Source organism: Staurois parvus, unplaced genomic scaffold (genome assembly GCF_062004578.1).
Source record: "Staurois parvus isolate SC_StPar_1 unplaced genomic scaffold, SC_StPar_1.0 ptg000750l, whole genome shotgun sequence".
Lineage (NCBI taxonomy): Eukaryota > Metazoa > Chordata > Amphibia > Anura > Ranidae > Staurois > Staurois parvus.
The window spans coordinates 2,353,553-2,372,338 of NW_028318546.1; the positions used below are offsets into that span (position 1 = coordinate 2,353,553).

Genomic DNA, 18,786 nt, shown 5'->3' on the forward strand with positions numbered 1-18,786 from the left:
TTAGGCGGCCATATCCTGCGCTGCTCATGAGCGCAAACCGGTCAGGGATTTTTTAAAAGCAAAATGTTGCGTTTTTGGTTCTATATACTTCAATGGAGATGCTGCAGAAAAGCATGTAGTGCATTTTTGATGCATTTTGTGACGCATTTTTATGCGTTTCGCATTTTAATCTTTAAATTGTTAATTTTCTGATCTTGTTCCTAGGAAGTCCTAACACTTTCCTTGTCCATTACATGCTGGTGGGTATGACAGAACCCAGCTCAGCAAATCATGTTCAAAGGAAGCTTATCACAAGTAAATAAATAAATAGAACTATAACCTGCCATATACAATGAAAATAGTAAATGCTGCTTCTGATACTATCGCTGCTGCTGCTGCTGCTGGTGCTGCAGGGCATGATCAGGAACAATAATTCCCCCCCTTCCCAACAAAAACACACACTTCATACTGTTCAATTATATGTCTGCCTATTAGGGGCGGACTGACAACTCATGGGGACCCCAGGCAATAGGGGATCTTGGGGCCCCTGTGTCCTTGCCCAAACTCAAAAAGCCTATGAAAAAGGTACCAGGGGCATCTCATGGGGCCCCCTACTGACCCCGGGCCCTCAGGCAGTGCCCGAGTTTCCAAATGGTCAGTCCGCCCCTGCTGCCTATCCAACCTAAAGCACAAAAACTATTAACCATATCATGCTAATATGTTTTTAAATCTGAAGCTGTGATAGAGGTTTGGCAAGAATTCATGGAACCATAGAACAACAAACCAAAAACCAAACAGCTGCAGAGGCAAAAATGGCATGAGCCATCAACTGTTAACAAATATGGGTTCAATATGGGTTGATTCTCAGCTCATGAATCAACTTATTAATATTGACTAGTTACATATTTTGGACCTAAGTAAAAGATAATGCAATTATGGAAGACCAAAATGCTGACCTGACCTAGTATTTTGCATTGAAAAAGCACCCACATTAGCTAATGGGAATCCACTGAACACAAAGCAATTATCACATTTGCAAGCATCACTGAAAGAGCTGAGTAAAAATAACTAATAATAAAATAGAACAGAAACTGTAATATTAATACTTTATTAATCTGTTACAAAGTTTAAATAAAACACAGCTTAATGCATTATTCTAATTTCAAAAACTACATTTAAAAATCATGGGATCAGCATAATTTCTCCTACTCCTGGCGTAACATTCCTAACTTAACATAAGGCATAAGAAATGTTTTATTTCATTTACATTTTCTACAAATATGCATGGCTTTATTAATCATTTATGACAACATGATATAATCTAATTCATGCCACAAAACTACAACGTATAAGAACACACATTATTCCTATATCAATAACACATTTTATCAATTAATGTCTCCCATGGTGTGAGAAACAAAAAACACTAGGTAATGACTTACACATATTCATGAGCATAACATACTATAAACTAGAAATTCTTTCTATTTCAATCACAAATTAATGGAATTAAATAACATAACCAGCTTTAGAATTCATTGCTCATTAAGACAAGAAATGCTAAATAGATCTATATATAAAGATTTGATCAAACAAGGTTGTATGCTATGGCACAAAAAGTACTTTTGACAGAAAGTAGAGTTTCTCCAAGCAAGTTTAAGTCCTGCCCTTTGATAAGGTATTAGTATATGCTTTGCATGCTTTACATAAACTGCCAGTACCAAGAGCACAGCTTTAACAATTGTTATTTTATGATTATAGACATTCACCATAACATTGTGCATATACACTGCTCAAAAAAATTAAAGGAACACTTTGAACGCACATCACATCTCAATGGGGAAAAAATATCATGCTGGATATCTATACTGATATTGACTGGGTAATGTGTTACGAACATAAGGATGCCCCATCATTTGATGGAAATGAAAATTATCAACCTACAGAGGATTGAATTCAAAGACACCCCAAAAATCAAAGTGAAAAAATTATGCAGCAGGCTAGTCCATTTTGCTGAAATGCAATTGCAGCAACTCAGAATGGTAGTTAGTAGTTTGTGTGGCCCCCACGTGCTTGTATTCATGCCTGACAACATCAAGGCATGCTCCTAATGAGAGGACAGATGGTGTCCTGGGGTATTTCCTCCCAGATCTGGACCAGGGCATCACTGAGCTCCTGGACAGTCTGAGGCGCAACCTAGCGGTGTTGGATGGACCGAAACCTGATATCCCAGAAGTGCTCTTTTGGATTTAGGTCAGGCGAGCATGGAGGGCATTCAATGGAATCAATTCCTTCATCCTCCAGGAACTGCCTTCATACTCTCGCAACATGAGGCTGAGCATTGTAATGCACCAGGAGGAACCCAGGACCAGCAGGGTCTGACAATGGGTCCAAAGACTTCATCCCGATACCTAATGGCAGTCAGGGTGCCATTGTCTAACCTGTAGAGGTCTGTGCGTCCCTTCATGGAAATGCCTCCCCAGAACATCACTAACCCACCACCAAAACGGACATGCTGAACAATGTTACAGGCAACATGACGTTCTCCATGGCTTCTCCAGACCCTTTCACGTCTGTCATATGTGCTCATGGTGAACCTGCTCTCATCTGTGAAAAGCACGGGGCACCAGTGGCGGACCTGCCAATTCTGGTATTCAATGGCAAATGCCATCGAGCTCTATGGTGCTGGGCAGTGAGCACAGGGCCCACTAGAGGATGCCGGGCCCTCAGGCCACTTTCATGAAGTCTGTTTCTGATTGTTTGGTCAGAGAAATTCATACTAATAGCCTACTGGAGGTCATTTTGTAGGGCTCTGGCAGTACTCATCCTGCTCTTCTTTGCACAAAGGAGCAGATACTGGTCCTGTTGATAGGTTAAAGACTTTCACAGCAAACCTTCTGGCAATGGAACATATTGATATGCCATCCTGGAGGTTTGGACTGCCTGTGCCGGTCCAGGTATTGCCTCGTGTTACCAGTAGTGACACTGACCCTAACAAAATGCAAAACTAGTGAAAATCAGTCAGAAAAGATGAGTAGGGAAAAAATGTCAGTGGCCTTCACCTGTAAAACATTACTGTTTTGGGGGTTGTCTCATTGTTGCCCATTTAGTGCACCTGTTGTTAATTTCATTAACACCAAAGCAGCTGAAACTGATTAACAACCCCCTCTTCTACTTAACTGACCAGATCAATATCCCAGACGTTTAACTGACTTGATGCTATACTCTGATTAAAAAGTGTTCCTTTAATTTTTTTGAGCAGTGTGTGATATAGTTGGGCTCCCATAATGATGCTCATTTATTTCTTCAATGTTAAAATATGGCGAAGTGGAATTGGTGCAAACCTTGAAAAGAGTATATGTACATATTCACATAAAATCATGAATTTCGTTATCAGAAGTGTTGTAGTGAGGATCGCTCCAAATTACACAATTACCAAATGTGAGATTAAACAGCCAGGAGCTCCATTTGTTATACCGCAGTATTTTCCAGGTGGACATGAAGCAAAGGTGCAAACTAAACTGCCACTAACAGAGAGATATCTGCATTTTTTGGAGCAGGTATCATCAGTCCAGAATTCTGAGGCTACATGGTATTCCTAGTCATTATCCTAGCATTGGTGGCTTGGGACACAATTCTTATCATTCAGGACATAGCCAGGATCACAGACACAGGATTCTGTACAGGGGAGATGGCAATTCAGTTGTGCTCCTGGATTGACACAAGTTGGTGGACAGGCTATTCCACATTGCTCGTAATGGCTGTTTGGTGAACACTTCAGAGCTGTGCAAAAATAAAAAAGCAAACAAAAAATGTTAAAAAATAATTTAAAGAACATGTAACTCTGATTTAAAACAAACACTACATGTAACATATGTATGTGAAAAAAAAGTGCTTACCACCTTAAAAGCATGCACATTCACTGCATTGTAGACATATGGGTTTATTGATCATAAAGTTACTACTATTTTCATATTTGATTTTTATAAAAATTACTGTCATTTTGTAATCACATAATATTTAAAAAAAAAACCTTATGTTTCAAAGAATAACTTAGGGTACACTCTAGGGTATCTCCAGACAATTGTTTTTGAGGGTGCTATGTTGGTTTTGAAAGGATAAGTGGAGGTGCTAATGTGATGCATGTAGCCTGTTGCCTACCACACCCTTGAGGGTGTGGCCAAAGGTGGGAATGAACAAAAAGTGGGTGTTTTTTTCATAGTCTATCCCATTGTATAGACAAAATAGGGCCTTGAGGCACACTAAATAAAGAGTAATAAAGCTCCAAATGGGAACAGCAATTTACATACCGTATATACTCGAGTATAAGCCGACCCGAATATAAGCCGAGGTACCTAATTTTACCACAAAAAACTGGGAAAAACTATTGACTCGAGTATAAGCCGAGGGTGGGAACACCAGTGGGAAGAATCGTGCCTCATCATTGGTGTCAGTGGGAGGAATAGTGCCCCATCATTGGTGTCACTGGGAGGAATAGTGCCCCATCATTGGTATCAGTGGGAGGAATAGTGTCCCATCATTGGTATCAGTGGGAGGAATAGTGCCCCATCATTGGTATCAGTGGGAGGAATAGTGCCCCATCATTGGTATCAGTGGGAGGAAATGTGCCCCATCATTGGTGTCAGTGGGAGGAATAGTGCCCCATCATTGGTGTCAGTGGGAGGAATAGTGCCCCATCATTGGTGTCAGTGGGAGGAATAGTGCCCCATCATTGGTGTCAGTGGGAGGAATAGTGCCCCATCATTGGTGTCAGTGGGAGGAATAGCGCCCCATCATTGGTGTCAGTGGGAGGAATAGCGCCCCATCATTGGTATCAGTGGAAGGAATAGTGCCCCATCATTAGTATCAGTGGGGGGAATAGCACCCCATTATTGGTGTCAGTGGAATAGTGCCCCATCTTTGGTGTCAGTGGGAGGAATAGTGTCCCATCATTGGTGTCAGTGGGAGGAATAGTGTCCCAACATTGGTGTCAGTGGGGGGGTGGAGGAATAGTGCCCCATCGTTGGTGTCAGTGGGGGGGAGGAAAAGTGCCCCATCGTTGGTGTCAGTGGGGGGGAGGAATAGTATCCCATGTTTGGTGTCAGTGGGGGGTGGAATAGTGCTCCATGATTGGTGTCAGTGGGGGGTGGAATAGTGCCCCATCATTGGTGTCAGTGGGGGGGGGAGGAATAGTGCCCAATCGTTGGTGTCAGTTGGCGGGGAGAAAAAGTGCCCCATCGTTGGTGTCAGTTGGCGGGGAGAAAAAGTGCCCCATCGTTGGTGTCAATGGGAGGAATAATGCCCCATCATTGGTATCAGTGACACCAACGATGGGGCACTATTCCTCCCACTGACACTTACTGACCCCTGTTCCAGTATGGTGCTGCTGCAGCCAGCATATGTGGTTGCAGCAGCACCTAAGCACGGCACACTTACCTGCATCTCCTTCGCGGGGCCGCTCAGCTCCGCCTCCTCGCCGGTGATTGGTCGCCTGTGTGCCTTTCCTGAGCTACAGTTCTGGCGGCCAATCACCGGTGAGAAGGCGGAGCCCAGCAGCCGCGCGAACATCCAGTGGACGAACCGAATGAAGGAGCAGCCGCGCTTCCTGGACCGGATCGTCGTGGGACCGGAGCCAGGTAAGAGACAGCAGCCCCCTGCCCACCCCTGTACTTAGTTTCCCTTCTGTTGGAAGGGGGGGGGAGCCATCTGCAGACGCTGACTCAAGTATAAGCCGAGGGGGCCGTTTTTCAGCACAAAAAATGTGCTGAAAAACTCGGCTTATACTCGAGTATATACGGTAGAGATGAGCGAATCGAAGTATCCGAAGTGGAATTCGAGTCGAATATCGGAAAAATTTCGATTCGTGCCGAATCCGAAAAATAGCCTAATTCGGACGCGCGAATCGAAATTTTTCAGAAAATGGCGGCTGACATGTGCGGCGACGGAGCGGGGATGTCTGGGAAGGCGCGCAGACAAGGCGCGCTGACCCATAATGCATGCCTCAACTACATGTGATCGCATCAGCCTATCAGCAGCCAGCCAGCCAGCACTGTGTAATTGTCGAGCTATAAATAGCGGCCATTTTGGAATTCTTCATTTGCCTGCAGTTATTGAACAGAGGCAGACCGCTCTGTACTAGGGACAGAGTTAGGGCCACAGAAACGATAATTGGGGACAGAGAAAAGTTACTTAGGGACAGAGAACCATTACTCAGGGACACAGACTTGTTAATGAGGGCCACAGAATCGTTTTTTAGGGACAAAGAAACGCTAGTTAGGGCCACAGAATTCATAATCAGGGACAGACAGAATTGTTACTCAGTGCCAGAGAATTGTTACTTAGGGCCACAGAAACGTTATTAGGGCCACAGAATTGTTACTCAGGGACAGACAGAATTGTTACTGAGTGCCAGAGAATTGTTACTCAGGGACAGACAGAATTGTTACTGAGTGCCAGAGAATTGTTACTTAGGGCCACAGAAACTTTAATTAGGGCCACAGAATTTTTACTCAGGGACAGACAGAATTGTTACTGAATGCCAGAGAATTGTTACTCAGGGACAGACAGAATTGTTACTGAGTGCCAGAGAATTGTTACTCAGGGCCACAGAAACTTTACTTAGGGCCACAGAATTTTTACTCAGGGACAGACAGAATTGTTACTGAGTGCCAGAGAATTGTTACTCAGGGACAGACAGAATTGTTACTGAGTGCCAGAGAATTGTTACTTAGGGCCACAGAAACTTTACTTAGGGCCACAGAATTGTTACTCGCACAGACACAGAATTGTTACTCGCACAGACACAGAATTGTTACTGAAGGCCACAGAACTGTTACTTAGGGCCACAGAATTGTTACTCGCACAGACACAGAATTGTTACTCGCACAGACACAGAACTGTTACTGAGGGCCACAGAACTGTTACTTAGGGACAAAGAAACGCTAGTTAGGGCCACAGAATTCATACTCAGGGACAGACAGAATTGTTACGGAGTGCCAGAGAATTGTTACTCAGGGACAGACAGAATTGTTACGGAGTGCCAGAGAATTGTTACTCAGGGACAGACAGAATTGTTACTGAGTGCCAGAGAATTGTTACTTAGGGCCACAGAAACTTTAATTAGGGCCACAGAATTTTTACTCAGGGACAGACAGAATTGTTACTGAGTGCCAGAGAATTGTTACTCAGGGACAGACAGAATTGTTACCGAGTGCCAGAGAATTGTTACTCAGGGACAGACAGAATTGTTAATGAGTGCCAGAGAATTGTTACTTAGGGCCACAGAAACTTTAATTAGGGCCACAAAATTTTTACTCAGGGACAGACAGAATTGTTACTGAGTGCCAGAGAATTGTTACTCAGGGACAGACAGAATTGTTACCGAGTGCCAGAGAATTGTTACTCAGGGACAGACAGAATTGTTACTGAGTGCCAGAGAATTGTTACTTAGGGCCACAGAAACTTTAATTAGGGCCACAGAATTTTTACTCAGGGACAGACAGAATTGTTACTGAGTGCCAGAGAATTGTTACTCAGGGACAGACAGAATTGTTACTGAGTGCCAGAGAATTGTTACTTAGGGCCACAGAAACTTTAATTAGGGCCACAGAATTTTTACTCAGGGACAGACAGAATTGTTACTGAGTGCCAGAGAATTGTTACTCAGGGACAGACAGAATTGTTACCGAGTGCCAGAGAATTGTTACTCAGGGACAGACAGAATTGTTACTGAGTGCCAGAGAATTGTTACTTAGGGCCACAGAAACTTTAATTAGGGCCACAGAATTTTTACTCAGGGACAGACAGAATTGTTACTGAGTGCCAGAGAATTGTTACTCAGGGACAGACAGAATTGTTACGGAGTGCCAGAGAATTGTTACTCAGGGCCACAGAAACTTTACTTAGGGCCACAGAATTTTTACTCAGGGACAGACAGAATTGTTACTGAGTGCCAGAGAATTGTTACTCAGGGACAGACAGAATTGTTACTGAGTGCCAGAGAATTGTTACTCAGGGACAGACAGAATTGTTACTGAGTGCCAGATAATTGTTACTCAGGGCCCCAGAAACTTTACTTAGGGTCACAGAATTTTTACTCAGGGACAGACAGAATTGTTACTGAGTGCCAGAGAATTGTTACTCAGGGACAGACAGAATTGTTACTGAGTGCCAGAGAATTGTTACTTAGGGCCACAGAAACTTTAATTAGGGCCACAGAATTTTTACTCAGGGACAGACAGAATTGTTACTGAGTGCCAGAGAATTGTTACTCAGGGACAGACAGAATTGTTACGGAGTGCCAGAGAATTGTTACTCAGGGACAGACAGAATTGTTACTGAGTGCCAGAGAATTGTTACTTAGGGCCACAGAAACTTTAATTAGGGCCACAGAATTTTTACTCAGGGACAGACAGAATTGTTACTGAGTGCCAGAGAATTGTTACTCAGGGACAGACAGAATTGTTACCGAGTGCCAGAGAATTGTTACTCAGGGACAGACAGAATTGTTACTGAGTGCCAGAGAATTGTTACTTAGGGCCACAGAAACTTTAATTAGGGCCACAGAATTTTTACTCAGGGACAGACAGAATTGTTACTGAGTGCCAGAGAATTGTTACTCAGGGACAGACAGAATTGTTACGGAGTGCCAGAGAATTGTTACTCAGGGCCACAGAAACTTTACTTAGGGCCACAGAATTTTTACTCAGGGACAGACAGAATTGTTACTGAGTGCCAGAGAATTGTTACTCAGGGACAGACAGAATTGTTACGGAGTGCCAGAGAATTGTTACTCAGGGACAGACAGAATTGTTACTGAGTGCCAGAGAATTGTTACTTAGGGCCACAGAAACTTTAATTAGGGCCACAGAATTTTTACTCAGGGACAGACAGAATTGTTACTGAGTGCCAGAGAATTGTTACTCAGGGACAGACAGAATTGTTACCGAGTGCCAGAGAATTGTTACTCAGGGACAGACAGAATTGTTACTGAGTGCCAGAGAATTGTTACTTAGGGCCACAGAAACTTTAATTAGGGCCACAGAATTTTTACTCAGGGACAGACAGAATTGTTACTGAGTGCCAGAGAATTGTTACTCAGGGACAGACAGAATTGTTACGGAGTGCCAGAGAATTGTTACTTAGGGCCACAGAAACTTTACTTAGGGCCACAGAATTGTTTCTCGCACAGACACAGAATTGTTACTCGCACAGACACAGAATTGTTACTGAGGGCCACAGAACTGTTACTTGGGGCCACAGAAACGTTAATCAGGGACACAGAATTGTTACTGAGGGCCACAGAACTGTTACTTAGGGCCACAGAATTGTTACTCGCACAGACACAGAATTGTTACTCAGGGACACAGAATTGTTACTCAGGGACACATAATCGTTTAATTAAAGAGTATGTCAGACAACATGCAGAGGAGTGGCAGAGGAGGCAATGTTTTAGGAGCGAGCAGACGTGGCAGCAGAGGAAGGGGTCGAGGCAGCACTATTCGCAGCCAGAGGCCAGTGCTCCCGGTGTCATCCAGCGGTCGTGTCTCCACCGACAACCCTGCCGTCGTCGATTGGTTGGCTCGGTCGTCTTCCTCTTCCCAGGTCACCTCTGACACCTACAGCCAACGGTCGGTGGGTACGTCAGACACAACCGTTAGTTGGCATGGCCCGGGACCAAGCCCACTGAAATCACGTGTCCTCTACCTGCCCCTGTCCTTTGGTGTTCCCTCACCAAGCGAAGTATCGCATGCTGTGGGCTCAGCCCCACTGTACAGTGAGGTAGAGCTAACAGAGGGCGGTCAGGAACGGGGGGAGACATCCGCCTTTTCAGCAGCCAGGCGAAGAAGTAGTGGCGAGGAGAGTGGCTCGGTAGCCGGTCTAGAGACAGGTCTGTCTCCTGACCCAGACGCAGCCGAGGGGGCTAGTAGTGAGGCGGAGACCCTACTTGATGATGAGGAGGTTGATCGCACTTGGCAGCCTCGTCGTCATCAGGCAATTTCTTCCGCATCATCAGGAGAAGAGGGTGGCAGCTTGGCAGCGAGCAAAACAGTCGGTGGGTTGCCCAGGAGACAGCAGCAGGGTCGCAGCAGTGTCAGTGGAGCCAAACGGCCACGGAGTAGAGCACCAGCTCCACTGCAGCCTACCACCACGGCCAGTAGTGGTGCCGGTGTGCACGGAGGAAGCAGCAGTCAGCCAGTGAGGAGTATCGGGGGCAAAGTTTCCTACTCGGCGGTGTGGCAATTTTTCGTCAAGCCGCCCGAGGAAGTAAACGTAGCCGTATGTCGACTATGTGGCCAGAAAGTCAAGCGTGGCCAGGGGGCCCATGTTGGGACTACAGCGTTGCGGCAGCATATGCAGCGTCGCCATTTGGTGGCCTGGGAAAACCGTGATAAAGATACGGCGGTTCTGCCCGCCCCAGCCCCCGCTCCATCACCCGCTCCGTTACTTGCTCCGTCACCCGACGTCAATCGCCCTCCATCAGCCAGTCAAGGCTCCAACACCTCTGCTGAGGGGAGTTGTCGCTCGTTGGCATCTTCCGCTCGTTCAGATGCTCCTTCTCCTGCTACTCCTCTTCACGGATTCCGTCAGCAGTCTTTCTTGGAATCCGTTTCCAAGAGACAACAGTTTGCGAGCACGCACCCGACGGTGCAAAAGCTGAACGTCCTCCTGTCCAAGTTGCTGGTGCTGCAGTCCCTCCCTTTCCAAGTGGTGGACTCAGCACCTTTCAGAGAAATGATGGCTTGTGCCGCGCCGCGGTGGAGAGTGCCAAGCCGTCATTTCTTCGCCAAAAAGGCAGTGCCAGCCCTGCATTCACATGTAGAAGACATGGTGGGCCAGTCTTTGAGCATGTCGGTCTCTGCCAAAGTGCACGGCAGCGCCGACGTGTGGAGCTGTAACTACGGTCAGGGACAGTACATGTCATTTACGGCCCACTGGGTGAACGTGGTGCCGTCACAGCCGCACCAGCAACTTGGACAGGTCACGCCGCTTTTGCCTCCACGTTTGCACGTCCTTGGTCCGGCAAAGATGTCCGCCTCTACCACCTCTTCTTCCGCCGTGTCCTCAGCCGCCACCCCCGTGCCAAGTCCCATTACCCGACCGGCATATCACATGTGCAGGGCGCAACGGTGTCACGCTGTTCTGCACCTGGTATGCCTTGGCGAACGTAGTCACACAGGGGAGGAACTTCTGAGTGTAATGAACAGAGAAATCGACAGATGGCTGTCTCCGCGCAAACTGAAAATCGGAACCATGTTGACCGACAACGGAAAGAACATGGTGTCTGCTCTGCGTCAAGGAAGGTTGTGCCATGCGCCATGCATGGCTCACGTGTTCAATCTGGTTGTCAAGCGGTTCTTAAAATCCACCATCCCACTGCAAGACATCCTTAAAATGTCACGTAAACTTTGCATGCATTTCAGCCATTCCTACACCGCAAAGCACACCCTCCTTGAGCTGCAGCGGCAGAACGGAATTCCACAGCATCGCCTGATCTGCGACGTTGCAACAAGGTGGAATTCAACCCTACACATGTTAGACCGCCTTTACGAACAGCGAAAGGCCATCACCGATTTCCTGATGTTACAAGCGGATAAAGGTACTCCCCTGTGTAACTTAGATGTCAGCCATTGGCAGCTCATGCGTGACACCTGCCGCTTGCTCAGGCCCTTTGAGGAGGCCACGCTATTCGTGAGTCGGCAGGACTATGGGATGAACGACGTCATTCCTCTGTTGCACGTCCTTGAACAAATGCTGTTAACAATGGCTGGTCAGGGTGCGGTAGACGTGGCGCACAGATGTCAACGCCACATGACCCCTGTGGGGGCAGGACAGGAAGAAGAGGAGGAGGTAGAGGAGGACATTTGTGCTCAGGAATTATTGAGTGAAATGGGTGGTTTTTCCACTCAGCGGACAGGAGTGGAGGAGCAGGAGCATCTGGTAGAGGAGGAGGAGGAGGAGACAGAGGACCCAGACGCACCGTGGCAGTATGCTGTGGAGATGGAGGCAGGGAGTCCCTCGCATTCCTTGGCACAAATGGCCCATAGCATGCTCGGTTGCTTGCGTAGCGACAGCCGAATAATAACCATCAGACAGAGGGATGACTTTTGGCTGTCCACCTTGTTGGACCCTCGCTACCGTTCCAAAATGGTGGCCTTTTTCACACCTGCTGAGAGGGAGGCCAAAATAACGTACTATAAAAACCACCTATGTAGTCAGTTGGTCTCTGCCTTTGTGCGCCAACGTCCATCCTCAGACACTGTGGGCCCTGTGCGCTCGCGTTCCGCTGCCATGGCAGCAGGGGAGGGGTGGGGTGGTAGGAGCAGTGGCAGCTCCACCAGCAGCGGCTGCCTCAGTCTGCAGTCGATGATGAGTAGCTTTCTTCACCAGCGCAGTGAGGAAACTACTAACCAGCCGCAGCAGCAGCAGCAGCATCAGGTGGACCTGGAGCAGGACCTCAAACAACAGGCTTGGGCCTACTTGGACAGCACCCTGCCAACCGAGGTAGACAATCCCCTTGACTACTGGGCAACGAAACTTGACCTTTGGCCCCAACTAGCTGAATTTGCCCTTGAAAGGCTGTCATGCCCAGCCAGTAGCGTGGCATCGGAGCGCGTGTTTAGTGCGGCAGGAGGTATTGTAACTCCGCGGAGGACACGACTGTCCACCCAAAGTGTGGAGAGACTGACGTTTGTGAAAATGAATCAGGCGTGGATTAGTCTGGATTTCAAACCACCAGTTCCTGACACAACTGACTAAATCCGCCATGAATCATGCCTCAAACATGTGCCACTTTGAGGTCTCCTCACACACTGCTGGTGTGTAGAATTTTTTGACATAGGGTGCTGGCAGATTATGGGCCTCCTATAGCTGCTGCCAGGCCCCTAATCTGCCATAGGCCCCTATATACCGCTTCCTCATGCTGCTGCCAGGTCCAGAGTCTCTCATGCCATGTGCCACTTTCAGGTCTCCTCACACTGCTGGTGTGTAGAATTTTTTTGACATAGGGTGCTGGCAGATTAAGGGCCTCCCATAGCTGCTGCCAGGCCCCTAATCTGCCATAGGCCCCTATATACCGCCTCCTCATGCTGCTGCCAGGTCCAGAGTCTGTCATGGGTCCCTGTACGGCCTCCCATTGCTGCTGTCTCCATCGCCACACTCTGCCATGTGCCACTTTCAGGTCTCCTCACACACTGCTGGTGTGTAGAATTTTTTGACATAGGGTGCTGGCAGATTAAGGGCCTCCCATAGCTGCTGCCAGGCCCCTAATCTGCCATAGGCCCCTATATACCGCCTCCTCATGCTGCTGCCAGGTCCAGAGTCTCTCATGCCATGTGCCACTTTCAGGTCTCCTCACACTGCTGGTGTGTAGAATTTTTTTGACATAGGGTGCTGGCAGATTAAGGGCCTCCCATAGCTGCTGCCAGGCCCCTAATCTGCCATGGGCCCCTATATACCGCCTCCTCATGCTGCTGCCAGGTCCAGAGTCTGTCATGGGTCCCTGTACGGCCTCCCATTGCTGCTGTCTCCATCGCCACACTCTGCCATGTGCCACTTTCAGGTCTCCTCACACACTGCTGGTGTGTAGAATTTTTTGACATAGGGTGCTGGCAGATTAAGGGCCTCCCATAGCTGCTGCCAGGCCCCTAATCTGCCATGGGCCCCTATATACCGCCTCCTCATGCTGCTGCCAGGTCCAGAGTCTGTCATGGGTCCCTGTACGGCCTCCCATTGCTGCTGTCTCCATCGCCACACTCTGCCATGTGCCACTTTCAGGTCTCCTCACACACTGCTGGTGTGTTGAATTTTTTGACATAGGGTGCTGGCAGATTAAGGGCCTCCCATAGCTGCTGCCAGGCCCCTAATCTGCCATGGGCCCCTATATACCGCCTCCTCATGCTGCTGCCAGGTCCAGAGTCTGTCATGGGTCCCTGTACGGCCTCCCATTGCTGCTGTCTCCATCGCCACACTCTGCCATGTGCCACTTTCAGGTCTCCTCACACTGCTGGTGTGTTGAATTTTTTGACATAGGGTGCTGGCAGATTATGGGCCTCCTATAGCTGCTGCCAGGCCCCTAATCTGCCATAGGCCCCTATATACCGCTTCCTCATGCTGCTGCCAGGTCCAGAGTCTCTCATGCCATGTGCCACTTTCAGGTCTCCTCACACTGCTGGTGTGTAGAATTTTTTGACATAGGGTGCTGGCAGATTAAGGGCCTCCCATAGCTGCTGCCAGGCCCCTAATCTGCCATAGGCCCCTATATACCGCCTCCTCATGCTGCTGCCAGGTCCAGAGTCTGTCATGGGTCCCTGTACGGCCTCCCATTGCTGCTGTCTCCATCGCCACACTCTGCCATGTGCCACTTTCAGGTCTCCTCACACACTGCTGGTGTGTAGAATTTTTTGACATAGGGTGCTGGCAGATTAAGGGCCTCCCATAGCTGCTGCCAGGCCCCTAATCTGCCATGGGCCCCTACATACCGCCTCCTCATGCTGCTGCCAGGTCCAGAGTCTGTCATGGGTCCCTGTACGGCCTCCCATTGCTGCTGTCTCCATCGCCACACTCTGCCATGTGCCACTTTCAGGTCTCCTCACACACTGCTGGTGTGTAGAATTTTTTGACATAGGGTGCTGGCAGATTATGGGCCTCCCATTGCTGCTGCCAGGCCCCTAATCTGCCATAGGCCCCTATATACCGCTTCCTCATGCTGCTGCCAGGTCCAGAGTATCTCATGCCATGTGCCACTTTCAGGTCTCCTCACACTGCTGGTGTGTAGAATTTTTTGACATAGGGTGCTGGCAGATTAAGGGCCTCCCATAGCTGCTGCCAGGCCCCTAATCTGCCATAGGCCCCTATATACCGCCTCCTCATGCTGCTGCCAGGTCCAGAGTCTGTCATGGGTCCCTGTACGGCCTCCCATTGCTGCTGTCTCCATCGCCACACTCTGTCATGTGCCACTTTCAGGTCTCCTCACACACTGCTGGTGTGTAGAATTTTTTGACATAGGGTGCTGGCAGATTAAGGGCCTCCCATAGCTGCTGCCAGGCCCCTAATCTGCCATGGGCCCCTATATACCGCCTCCTCATGCTGCTGCCAGGTCCAGAGTCTGTCATGGGTCCCTGTACGGCCTCCCATTGCTGCTGTCTCCATCGCCACACTCTGCCATGTGCCACTTTCAGGTCTCCTCACACACTGCTGGTGTGTAGAATTTTTTGACATAGGGTGCTGGCAGATTATGGGCCTCCCATTGCTGCTGCCAGGCCCCTAATCTGCCATAGGCCCCTATATACCGCTTCCTCATGCTGCTGCCAGGTCCAGAGTCTCTCATGCCATGTGCCACTTTCAGGTCTCCTCACACTGCTGGTGTGTAGAATTTTTTGACATAGGGTGCTGGCAGATTAAGGGCCTCCCATAGCTGCTGCCAGGCCCCTAATCTGCCATGGGCCCCTACATACCGCCTCCTCATGCTGCTGCCAGGTCCAGAGTCTGTCATGGGTCCCTGTACGGCCTCCCATTGCTGCTGTCTCCATCGCCACACTCTGCCATGTGCCACTTTCAGGTCTCCTCACACACTGCTGGTGTGTAGAATTTTTTGACATAGGGTGCTGGCAGATTATGGGCCTCCCATTGCTGCTGCCAGGCCCCTAATCTGCCATAGGCCCCTATATACCGCTTCCTCATGCTGCTGCCAGGTCCAGAGTATCTCATGCCATGTGCCACTTTCAGGTCTCCTCACACTGCTGGTGTGTAGAATTTTTTGACATAGGGTGCTGGCAGATTAAGGGCCTCCCATAGCTGCTGCCAGGCCCCTAATCTGCCATAGGCCCCTATATACCGCCTCCTCATGCTGCTGCCAGGTCCAGAGTCTGTCATGGGTCCCTGTACGGCCTCCCATTGCTGCTGTCTCCATCGCCACACTCTGCCATGTGCCACTTTCAGGTCTCCTCACACACTGCTGGTGTGTAGAATTTTTTGACATAGGGTGCTGGCAGATTAAGGGCCTCCCATAGCTGCTGCCAGGCCCCTAATCTGCCATGGGCCCCTATATACCGCCTCCTCATGCTGCTGCCAGGTCCAGAGTCTGTCATGGGTCCCTGTACGGCCTCCCATTGCTGCTGTCTCCATCGCCACACTCTGCCATGTGCCACTTTCAGGTCTCCTCACACACTGCTGGTGTGTAGAATTTTTTGACATAGGGTGCTGGCAGATTATGGGCCTCCCATTGCTGCTGCCAGGCCCCTAATCTGCCATAGGCCCCTATATACCGCTTCCTCATGCTGCTGCCAGGTCCAGAGTCTCTCATGCCATGTGCCACTTTCAGGTCTCCTCACACTGCTGGTGTGTAGAATTTTTTGACATAGGGTGCTGGCAGATTAAGGGCCTCCCATAGCTGCTGCCAGGCCCCTAATCTGCCATAGGCCCCTATATACCGCCTCCTCATGCTGCTGCCAGGTCCAGAGTCTGTCATGGGTCCCTGTACGGCCTCCCATTGCTGCTGTCTCCATCGCCACACTCTGCCATGTGCCACTTTCAGGTCTCCTCACACTGCTGGTGTGTTGAATTTTTTGACATAGGGTGCTGGCAGATTATGGGCCTCCTATAGCTGCTGCCAGGCCCCTAATCTGCCATAGGCCCCTATATACCGCTTCCTCATGCTGCTGCCAGGTCCAGAGTATCTCATGCCATGTGCCACTTTCAGGTCTCCTCACACTGCTGGTGTGTAGAATTTTTTGACATAGGGTGCTGGCAGATTAAGGGCCTCCCATAGCTGCTGCCAGGCCCCTAATCTGCCATAGGCCCCTATATACCGCCTCCTCATGCTGCTGCCAGGTCCAGAGTCTGTCATGGGTCCCTGTACGGCCTCCCATTGCTGCTGTCTCCATCGCCACACTCTGCCATGTGCCACTTTCAGGTCTCCTCACACACTGCTGGTGTGTAGAATTTTTTGACATAGGGTGCTGGCAGATTAAGGGCCTTCCATTGCTGCTGCCAGGCCCCTAATCTGCCATGGGCCCCTATATACCGCCTCCTCATGCTGCTGCCAGGTCCAGAGTCTGTCATGGGTCCCTGTACGGCCTCCCATTGCTGCTGTCTCCATCGCCACACTCTGCCATGTGCCACTTTCAGGTCTCCTCACACACTGCTGGTGTGTAGAATTTTTTGACATAGGGTGCTGGCAGATTATGGGCCTCCCATTGCTGCTGCCAGGCCCCTAATCTGCCATAGGCCCCTATATACCGCTTCCTCATGCTGCTGCCAGGTCCAGAGTCTCTCATGCCATGTGCCACTTTCAGGTCTCCTCACACTGCTGGTGTGTAGAATTTTTTGACATAGGGTGCTGGCAGATTAAGGGCCTCCCATAGCTGCTGCCAGGCCCCTAATCTGCCATGGGCCCCTATATACCGCCTCCTCATGCTGCTGCCAGGTCCAGAGTCTGTCATGGGTCCCTGTACGGCCTCCCATTGCTGCTGTCTCCATCGCCACACTCTGCCATGTGCCACTTTCAGGTCTCCTCACACACTGCTGGTGTGTAGAATTTTTTGACATAGGGTGCTGGCAGATTATGGGCCTCCCATTGCTGCTGCCAGGCCCCTAATCTGCCATAGGCCCCTATATACCGCTTCCTCATGCTGCTGCCAGGTCCAGAGTCTCTCATGCCATGTGCCACTTTCAGGTCTCCTCACACTGCTGGTGTGTAGAATTTTTTGACATAGGGTGCTGGCAGATTAAGGGCCTCCCATAGCTGCTGCCAGGCCCCTAATCTGCCATAGGCCCCTATATACCGCCTCCTCATGCTGCTGCCAGGTCCAGAGTCTGTCATGGGTCCCTGTACGGCCTCCCATTGCTGCTGTCTCCATCGCCACACTCTGCCATGTGCCACTTTCAGGTCTCCTCACACACTGCTGGTGTGTAGAATTTTTTGACATAGGGTGCTGGCAGATTATGGGCCTCCCATTGCTGCTGCCAGGCCCCTAATCTGCCATAGGCCCCTATATACCGCTTCCTCATGCTGCTGCCAGGTCCAGAGTATCTCATGCCATGTGCCACTTTCAGGTCTCCTCACACTGCTGGTGTGTAGAATTTTTTGACATAGGGTGCTGGCAGATTAAGGGCCTCCCATAGCTGCTGCCAGGCCCCTAATCTGCCATAGGCCCCTATATACCGCCTCCTCATGCTGCTGCCAGGTCCAGAGTCTGTCATGGGTCCCTGTACGGCCTCCCATTGCTGCTGTCTCCATCGCCACACTCTGCCATGTGCCACTTTCAGGTCTCCTCACACACTGCTGGTGTGTAGAATTTTTTGACATAGGGTGCTGGCAGATTAAGGGCCTCCCATAGCTGCTGCCAGGCCCCTAATCTGCCATGGGCCCCTATATACCGCCTCCTCATGCTGCTGCCAGGTCCAGAGTCTGTCATGGGTCCCTGTACGGCCTCCCATTGCTGCTGTCTCCATCGCCACACTCTGCCATGTGCCACTTTCAGGTCTCCTCACACACTGCTGGTGTGTAGAATTTTTTGACATAGGGTGCTGGCAGATTATGGGCCTCCCATTGCTGCTGCCAGGCCCCTAATCTGCCATAGGCCCCTATATACCGCTTCCTCATGCTGCTGCCAGGTCCAGAGTCTCTCATGCCATGTGCCACTTTCAGGTCTCCTCACACTGCTGGTGTGTAGAATTTTTTGACATAGGGTGCTGGCAGATTAAGGGCCTCCCATAGCTGCTGCCAGGCCCCTAATCTGCCATAGGCCCCTATATACCGCCTCCTCATGCTGCTGCCAGGTCCAGAGTCTGTCATGGGTCCCTGTA

At 49.6% G+C, this 18,786-nt stretch overlaps 1 protein-coding gene across 1 annotated transcript in view; it reads right to left on the minus strand.

Annotated features, from left to right (window-relative positions):
- Nucleotides 1–1,071: 1,071 nt before the first annotated feature.
- LOC149445024 (IgGFc-binding protein-like) overlaps nucleotides 1,072–18,786 on the minus strand; it is a 175,704-nt gene continuing 157,989 nt past the window's right edge. Inside the window, exon 46 of the mRNA XM_089654314.1 lies at nucleotides 1,072–3,762. Coding sequence (XP_089510440.1) covers nucleotides 3,590–3,762 — 173 coding nt within the window. The 3' untranslated portion in view covers nucleotides 1,072–3,589. The remainder of the gene's footprint in view (nucleotides 3,763–18,786) is intronic.